Raw genomic sequence first — 9,999 nt, forward strand, 5'->3', positions numbered from 1 at the left:
CATGTGACTCTACCCTCCCTAGCAACCGTGCCAATTTGGTTACCCCATGTGACTCTACCCTCCCTAGCAACCGGCCAATTTGGTTACGCCATGTGACTCTACCCTCCCTAGAACCGGGCCAATTTGGTTACCCCATGTGACTCTACCCTCCCTAGCAACCGGGCCAATTTGGTTACCCCATGTGGACTCTACCCTCCCTAGCAACCGGGCCAATTTGGTTACCCCATGTGACTCTACCCTCCCTAGCAACAGGGCCAATTTGTTTACCTCATGTGACTCTACCCTTCCTAGCAACCGGGCCAGTATGGTTGCTAAGGAGACCTGACTGGAGTCACTCAGCACGCCCTGGATTCAAACTCACGACTCCAGGTGTGATAGTCAGCGTCAATACTCGCTGAGATACCCAGAGACCTGCACAGCAGGCCTAACGTGGATTTCTCAAAACACACGCTAGCTGATTGAGGTCCTTTAATATTGATATCGCATCACATTTTACTTTGAGCTGTAAAATGCAACTGTTGTGATTAGGAGTTGGAAATTAAGAGTGTTTGTTAAAACCCCACAAACATTAAAGGAACTTCTCTATTTCATCCAGTCTTTTAAATCAGATCATTATTTTGATTAAACTAATATAGTAATATCTTCAGCACTGTGATGACGGTTTCATTAATGCTCATTAAACATCTCTGCAGCACATGTTGGTGTAATGATGTTTTATTCTGTCCCGTCTCTACCCACAATCCATCAGTTTTCACTTATGCGATCACGTGTTTCTCTGCTCGCAGACCTGCTGAGGTGAAGACACAAACATGAGTCAGAACGGAGGACCGGACACAATCACGCGTCCTGTGTTTTCTGCTGGTAAGTCTAATCTAAATATGATCAAATTAGGGACGGGTTAAAATGTCACGAATGAAGACAATCATCATTCGATGAAAGTTTGGCAGAAACTGCGCTCTTGTTAATATGTGCGACTGGCTGATCTGCTGCGGGTAGTCTTAAAGAGACAGTACCGATATAGCACATGTTCTCTATGTCAGTGTAAATAGTGCAAATTCTGCATGTAAATAATAAACATGTATTAAAACATATGCAATATAATATTTGCAATTTCAAAACTTTGTGCATTTTTAATTGTAATATACAGCTAAAATATGACCCAAATGATGAAAATGAATCATAATACAATTTGTAAAATGAATATTTCGCAATTGACCAAGTTAGAAGCTGCCTGGATAATTAACATCATTAACTGGTCGATCATTTCTCTCATATATAAGCAGAATATACATTATAACTGAAAAATACCTGACATGTAATTGATTATTATCATAAAATATAGTTAATTTCCAGTTGGACTCATTGGAATTAAAGTCATCAGTCCACATTATTTCAACTTTATTTGTTAGAAATCGTGTTTAATAGCATGTAGAACTACACTACCCATAATCCTACTGAGAGATCCACCAATCAGAGGATCACATCATGAGCTCTGAAGCTCCGCCCACTCCCATGATGCAAACAGGTTACTCTCACCACTCTCTCAAACTACTCATAAATTTGTATATTTCTAAATATTTTGCAATAAAATGTAAATATATTGTTTCTAAACTTTATAATCAACGACTTCAAATAAAAGGTTTTCTATTTTTCCATAACTTTTAATTTGATTGCATGATTTGCAATGCATCATGGGATTGTAGTTCATTCCTCATTAAAGACGTTAAGTACACAGTCTTGTATCTTTCTGTTTTTGTCTGATTTTCAAATACTTTTTTGCTTGAAATAAAAGTTTGTGATGTTGTGATTCACCTCAGAACCGGTTGATTTAGTTCATGTTGCAAAACTCTTTTATGAAGGATTTTAATCTCACTATGGAAAATCATTTCCGAACCAAGATGGCTGAAAAACTGGGATGAAAATGTTGCACTCTATTAAAATGCTGTCTCACCCCAACTTCCTTTTTCAATTAATATGTCAACACAGAATTGTGTTGTCTGTGTGAAACTTAAACTTTTGTCTGTGTGTGTGTGTATTTGCAGGTCTCCAGCATGTGTTCTGTGAGTGCAGAATACTCAAACTGTGGTGAAAATGAATTTTATAATTACACAAGCAACAGTTGTCAACCGTGCCCACAGTGTCAACCAGGACAAGAGCCTTATATGGTGAGAAACACACATGCACTAACTCATTCACACGGGCGCGCACGCACGCACACACACACACGCACACACACACACACAAGCTCACACACACACACTCATGTTGGTCTACCTATCATTATGAGGACTTTCCATAGACATATCGATTTTTATACTGTACAAACTATAGATGTAAGTGGTGGTGGCGTTGTGGCTAAAGCACAGGGCTGGTAATCAGAAGGTCTTTGGTTCAAACCCCATGGCCACCACCATTGTGTCCTTGAGCAAGGCACTTAACTCCAGGTTGCTCCGGGGGGATTGTCCCTGTAATAAGTGCACTGTAAGTCGCTTTGGATAAAAGCATCTGCCAAATGCATAAATGTAAATGTAAATGTAGATTCTATCCCCTAAACCCAACACAACCCCTAAACCCAACACATCCCCTAAACCCAACACAACCCCTAAACCCAACACAACCCCTAAACCCAACACATCCCCTAAACCCAACACATCCCCTAAACCCAACACATCCCCTAAACCCAACACAACCCCTAAACCCAACACAACCCCTAAACCCAACACATCCCTTAAACCCAACACATCCCCTAAACCCAACACATCCCCTAAACCCAACACAACCCCTAAACCCAACACATCCCCTAAACCCAACACATCCCCTAAACCCAACACATCCCCTAAACCCAACACAACCCCTAAACCCAACACATCCCTTAAACCCAACACATCCCCTAAACCCAACACAACCCCTAAACCCAACACATCCCCTAAACCCAACACATCCCTAAACCCAACACAACCCCTAAACCCAACACATCCCCTAAACCCAAAACATCCCTAAACCCAACACATCCCCTAAACCCAACACAACCCCTAAACCCAACACAACCCCTAAACCCAACACATCCCTTAAACCCAACACATCCCTAAACCCAACACATCCCCTAAACCCAACACATCCCCTAAACCCAACACAACCCCTAAACCCAACACAACCCCTAAACCCAACACATCCCCTAAACCCAAAACATCCCCTAAACCCAACACATCCCCTAAACCCAACACAACCCCTAAACCCAACACAACCCCTAAACCCAACACAACCCCTAAACCCAACACATCCCCTAAACCCAACACAACCCCTAAACCCAACACAACCCCTAAACCCAACACAACCCCTAAACCCAACACAACCCCTAAACCCAACACATCCCCTAAACCCAACACAACCCCTAAATCCAACACAACCCCTAAACCCAACACATCCCTAAACCCAACACAACCCCTAAACCCAACACATCCCCTAAACCCAACACAATCCCTAAACCCAACACAACCCCTAAACCCAACACATCCCCTAAACCCAACACAACCCCTAAACCCAACACATCCCCTAAACCCAACACAACCCCTAAACCCAACACATCCCCTAAACCCAACACAACCCCTAAACCCAACACATCCCCTAAACCCAACACAACCCTAAACCCAACACAACCCCTAAACCCAACACATCCCCTAAACCCAACACATCCCCTAAACCCAACACATGCCCTAAACCCAACACATCCCCTAAACCCAACACATCCCCTAAACCCAACACAACCCCTAAACCCAACACATCCCTAAACCCAACACATCCCTAAACCCAACACAACCCCTAAACCCAACACATCCCCTAAACCCAACACAACCCCTAAACCCAACACAACCCCTAAACCCAACACAACCCCTAAACCCAACACACCCCTAAACCCAACACATCCCCTAAACCCAACACAACCCCTAAACCCAACACATCCCCTAAACCCAACACATCCCCTAAACCCAACACATCCCCTAAACCCAACACAATCCCTAAACCCAACACATCCCCTAAACCCAACACAACCCCTAAACCCAACACAACCCCTAAACCCAACACAACCCCTAAACCCAACCCATCCCCTAAACCCAACACATCCCCTAAACCCAACACACCCCCTAAACCCAACACATCCCCTAAACCCAACACATCCCCTAAACCAACACATCCCCTAAACCCAACACAATCCCTAAACCCAACACAACCCCTAAACCCAACCCATCCCCTAAACCCAACACATCCCCTAAACCCAACACACCCCCTAAACCCAACACATCCCCTAAACCCAACACATCCCCTAAACCAACACATCCCCTAAACCCAACACAATCCCTAAACCCAACACATCCCCTAAACCCAACACATCCCCTAAACCCAACACAACCCCTAAACCCAACACAACCCCTAAACCCAACACAACCCCTAAACCCAACACACCCCCTAAACCCAACACATCCCCTAAACCCAACACATCCCCTAAACCCAACACAATCCCTAAACCCAACACATCCCCTAAACCCAACACAACCCCTAAACCCAACACAATCCCTAAACCCAACACACCCCCTAAACCCAACACACCCCCTAAACCCAACACAATCCCTAAACCCAACACATCCCCTAAACCCAACACAACCCCTAAACCCAACACATCTCCTAAACCCAACACATCCCCTAAACCCAACACAACCCCTAAACCCAACACAACCCCTGAACCCAACACAACCCCTAAACCCAACACAACCCCTAAACCCAACACATCCCCTTAACCCAACACATCCCCTGAACCCAACACAACCCCTAAACCCAACACATCCCCTAAACCCAACACATCCCCTAAACCCAACACAATCCCTAAACCCAACACATCCCCTAAACCCAACACAACCCCTAAACCCAACACAACCCCTAAACCCAACACAACCCCTAAACCCAACACATCCCCTTAACCCAACACATCCCCTTAACCCAACACAACCCCTAAACCCAACACATCCCCTAAACCCAACACAACCCCTAAACCCAACACAACCCCTAAACCCAACACAACCCCTAAACCCAACCCATCCCCTAAACCCAACACATCCCCTAAACCCAACACACCCCCTAAACCCAACACAACCCCTAAACCCAACACATCCCCTAAACCCAACACATCCCCTAAACCCAACACATGCCCTAAACCCAACACATCCCCTAAACCCAACACAACCCCTAAACCCAACACATCCCCTAAACCCAACACAACCCCTAAACCCAACACATCCCCTAAACCCAAAACATCCCCTAAACCCAACACAACCCCTAAACCCAACACAACCCCTAAACCCAACACAACCCCTAAACCCAACACAACCCCTAAACCCAACACAACCCCTAAACCAACCCAGAGATTAGCGGCCGACCCGCTCTAACACCTGAGCCACAACCAGCTTTATTCATTGACAATCTTGCTGTCAGATCTGTCGCACAAAGCTTTAAGTGACTCGAGGAGCGACAGAGCGATCACTACATGTAAAAGAGTTCTGAGAAAATAATGGCATGCAGGTTTGGAATGACATGAGGTTGATTAAATAATGAAAGTATGGTTATGGTTATGTTTGATTGGTATCTGGCAGCTCCTGACCACCCAGACAGCAACACGTACCCACTGCACTGGCATCAAATCACACTTCAAAAGATATTTCCTTCTTAAAGAGACAGGCTCATTTACCTCAAATACAAACACAATCTTAACACATTAAATGAATCATTCGGCATTATTAGCAATATGTATTAAATGAACATGTCACTTGTATGCAGTAAACGATAATGATTATATACATATACACTCACCTAAAGGATTATTAGGAACACATACTAATACTGTGTTTGACCCCCTTTCGCCTTCAGAACTGCCTTAATTCTACGTGGCATTGATTCAACAAGGTGCTGAAAGCATTCTTTAGAAATGTTAGCCCATATTGATAGGATAGCATCTTGCAGTTGATGGAGATTTGTGGGATGCACATCCAGGGCACGAAGCTCCCGTTCCACCACATCCCAAAGATGCTCTATTGGGTTGAGATCTGGTGACTGTGGGGGCCATTTTAGTACAGTGAACTCATTGTCATGTTCAAGAAACCAATTTGAAATGATTCGAGCTTTGTGACATGGTGCATTATCCTGCTGGAAGTAGCCATCAGAGGATGGGTACATGGTGGCCATAAAGGGATGGACATGGTCAGAAACAATGCTCAGGTAGGCCGTGGCATTTAAACGATGCCCAATTGGCACTAAGGGGCCTAAAGTGTGCCAAGAAAACATCACCCACACCATTACACCACCACCACCAGCCTGCACAGTGGTAACAAGGCATGATGGATCCATGTTCTCATTCTGTTTACGCCAAATTCTGACTCTACCATCTGAATGTCTCAACAGAAATCGAGACTCATCAGACCAGGCAACATTTTTCCAGTCTTCAACTGTCCAATTTTGGTGAGCTCTTGCAAATTGTAGCCTCTTTTTTCCTATTTGTAGTGGAGATGAGTGGTACCCGGTGGGGTCTTCTGCTGTTGTAGCCCATCCGCCTCAAGGTTGTGCGTGTTGTGGCTTCACAAATGCTTTGCTGCATACCTCGGTTGTAACGAGTGGTTATTTCAGGCAAAGTTGCTCTTCTATCAGCTTGAATCAGTCGGCCCATTCTCCTCTGACCTCTAGCATCAACAAGGCATTTTCAGCCCACAGGACTGCCGCATACTGGATGTTTTTCCTTTTCACACCATTCTTTGTAAACCCTAGAAATGGTTGTGCGTGAAAATCCCAGTAACTGAGCAGATTGTGAAATACTCAGACCGGCCCGTCTGGCACCAACAACCATGCCACGCTCAAAATTGCTTAAATCACCTTTCTTTCCCATTCTGACATTCAGTTTGGAGTTCAGGAGATTGTCTTGACCAGGACCACACCCCTAAATGCATTGAAGCAACTGCCATGTGATTGGTTGATTTAGATAATTGCATTAATGAGAAATTGAACAGGTGTTCCTAATAATGCTTTAGGTGAGTGTATACAGGTCTGCCATTACTTTGGACATAATTCTAAATCAGTTTTTTAATCTCTGTCCATATAAATGTGTATATGGTGATATATATATATATATACAGTAGTTATTGCCCAAATATTTCTATCACCCACCTCTGCCCTCGATGATTCTAGTTTCTGTGCTATGAAACCTCATTAAACGTGTGCCGAATGCAAAAATATGCTCCATTTCTGAAGTAAACAACTATTGCAGCAGGGATAAATAAGTTTATACTAGCAGAGTGAATGTTGGCATGATGATACAGTATCTCACTGATTGTTTGGGCTGGCACTGAAAATGATTCCTGCATAATCTTTATATTTCTTCAGTTAACGACAGCGGGAACCTGTGATCTAAATCAAACTCCCTTTCATTTCACAGTTCTGTAAGCTGCACCACACGAGGCCTTTAAACACATGAAACGGATCCGTGTACTGTAGCTGCTCATAAACCTCGGCTTCTGAAGGAGATTTAAATCAAACATGGGTCTACCTCTGGAAATAAGAGATGACATTATTGTCATGCAGCTTTACTGGGGAATATTTAAGAGCAGGTAATAAAGGGGACGAGGTGTTCTGAGGTTTAAAGAGCGCAGGTGTCGTGGTCACTTTCGGTAGGGTGACTCCAGCCTTAAAGGAACAGTTCACTCAATCGTGGAAAGTATCCTGTTCCCTTTACTTAAAAATATTCCCATATATATACAAATATATCAGTAGTTTGTGCGTGTAGGGAGAGCGACTCGATTGCATCATTCACAGTGCATCATGGGAGTGGGCGGAGCTGCAGAGCTCATTTGATTGATGGATTTCTCTGTAGGATTATGGGTAGTGTAGTTCTTCAACAGGACTTCTGCTATTGAACACAAACTGTCGCTTCCTCAGTTTACGGCTCTGACGTGATACAAAACAACATCAATAACAGTTTAAATGTATTTCAGTTGAATAAATCAATACAACAGCGAGCATCTGTGGCAGAACTGAACATGTAAACAAGCTTTATGCATTCAAATAACAGCTCACATTTAAAAATGATTATGTGGAAAATAATCACAGAATTCCTCTAAATATTAAATTCCTGTCCAGTTTAATAATGCTCTATTCTCTCAGGGACACAGATGATCTTGTTTTAATAAAAGGAGATAAAAAGATTGTGAGATTTAAACCAAGTTTTACCTCTGTGTGTGTGTGCGTCGCGTCTGTGTCTAGTGCTGTGTGTGTGTGTGAGTGTCTGTGTATATGTGTGTGTGTGTTTGTGTATATGTGTGTGTGTGTGTGTCTGTGTATATATGTGTGTGTGTGTGTGTGTGTATATGTGTGTGTGTGTGTGTGTATATGTGTGTGTGTCTGTGTATATATGTGTGTGTGTGTGTGTGTGTGTGTGTTTATGTGTGTGTGTGTGTGTGTATATATGTGTGTGTGTGTGTGTGTGTGTGTTTATGTGTGTGTGTCTGTGTATATATGTGTGTGTGTGTGTGTGTGTGTGTTTATGTGTGTGTGTCTGTGTATATATGTGTGTGTGTGTGTGTGTATATTTGTGTGTGTGTGTGTCCGTGTATATATGTGTGTGTGTGTATATATGTGTGTATATGTGTGTGTGTGTGTGTGTGTGTGTGTATGTGTATGTGTGTGTACGCGTGTGTGTCTGTATGTGCGTGCGTGTGTGTGTGTTTATGTGTGTGTGTGTGTGTGTGTGTGTGTGTCTGTATGTGCGTGTGTGTGTGTATGTGTGTGTTTATGTGTGTGTGTGTGTGTGTGTGTGTTTATGTGTGTGTGTGTGTGTGTGTTATGTGTGTGTCTGTGTGTCAGTGTGTGTGTGTGTATGTGTGTATTTATGTGTGTGTATGTGTGTGTTTATGTGTGTGTGTGTGTGTTTATGTGTGTGTATGTGTGTGTTTATGTGTGTGTGTGTGTATGTGTGTGTGTGTATGTGCGTGTGTGTGTGTGTATGTGTGTGTTTATGTGTGTGTGTGTGTGTTTATGTGTGTGTGTGTGTGTGTGTGCGTGTTTTTGTGATTTACGAGGACAATTTTGTAAGTTACAAATTAGTAATTACAAGGGTATTATGCTATAAATGTGATTTATGAGGACATTTCTAGTGTCCCCATAATTCAAATCGCTTAAAAATCATACTAAACAATGTTTTATTGAAAATGTAAAAATGCAGAAAGTTTTCTGTGAGGGTTAGGTTTAGGGGTAGGGTTAGGTTTAGAGGATAGAATCTATAGTTTATACAGTATAAAAGTCATTATGTCTATGGAAAGTCCTCATAATGATAGGTAGACCAACATGTGTGTGTGTGAGTGTGTGTGTGTGTGTGTGTGTGTGTGTGTGTGTGTGTGTGTGTGTGTGTGTGTGTGATGTGTGTGTGTGTGTGTGTGTGTGTGTGTTAGAGGAGGTCTTTTAAACTGAAGGACATGGATGTTGGGGATAAATGTCAGAAAGGACTTTTAAATGAGTTTAAATGAGGCCAGATGGGGAGCAGCAGCGGTCCAATTGCTTTTATCTTTATTTTTCTCTTGAAGACTGATGGCAAGTTAAAGTGATTCCACTGACTGATACTGGAGGGCAAAACAACAGACATTCACTTCAAGACTCATTACGTTAATGAACAGCTCTGTGTTCAATCACTGACGAGTGAATGGGAACATTTAGAACTGACAAGAAAATTATAATTTTACTTCAACATTCCCGGGAGTGATTCTGATCAAGTCTTTCATCAAAAGAGACACATTTAGTTTCATGATCATTATGAGTAGCACTAACTTTTAAAAAGCTAAATAAATAGGGTGTGTGTATATCAGCTGAGTATTGACGCTGACTATCACACCTGGAGTCGCTCCAGTCAGATTTCCTTAGCAACTAAATTGGCCCGGTTGCTAGGGAGGGTAGAGTCACATGGGGTAACCTCCT

At 43.0% G+C, this 9,999-nt stretch overlaps 1 protein-coding gene across 1 annotated transcript in view; it reads left to right on the top strand.

Annotated features, from left to right (window-relative positions):
- LOC127658930 (tumor necrosis factor receptor superfamily member EDAR-like) overlaps nucleotides 1-9,999 on the top strand; it is a 50,657-nt gene that overhangs the window by 22,658 nt on the left and 18,000 nt on the right. Inside the window, exons 2-3 of the mRNA XM_052148504.1 lie at nucleotides 786-861; nucleotides 2,043-2,165. Coding sequence (XP_052004464.1) covers nucleotides 2,052-2,165 — 114 coding nt within the window. The 5' untranslated portion in view covers nucleotides 786-861; nucleotides 2,043-2,051. The remainder of the gene's footprint in view (nucleotides 1-785; nucleotides 862-2,042; nucleotides 2,166-9,999) is intronic.

This window comes from Xyrauchen texanus, chromosome 18, assembly GCF_025860055.1.
Source record: "Xyrauchen texanus isolate HMW12.3.18 chromosome 18, RBS_HiC_50CHRs, whole genome shotgun sequence".
In the NCBI taxonomy this organism is placed as follows: domain Eukaryota; kingdom Metazoa; phylum Chordata; class Actinopteri; order Cypriniformes; family Catostomidae; genus Xyrauchen; species Xyrauchen texanus.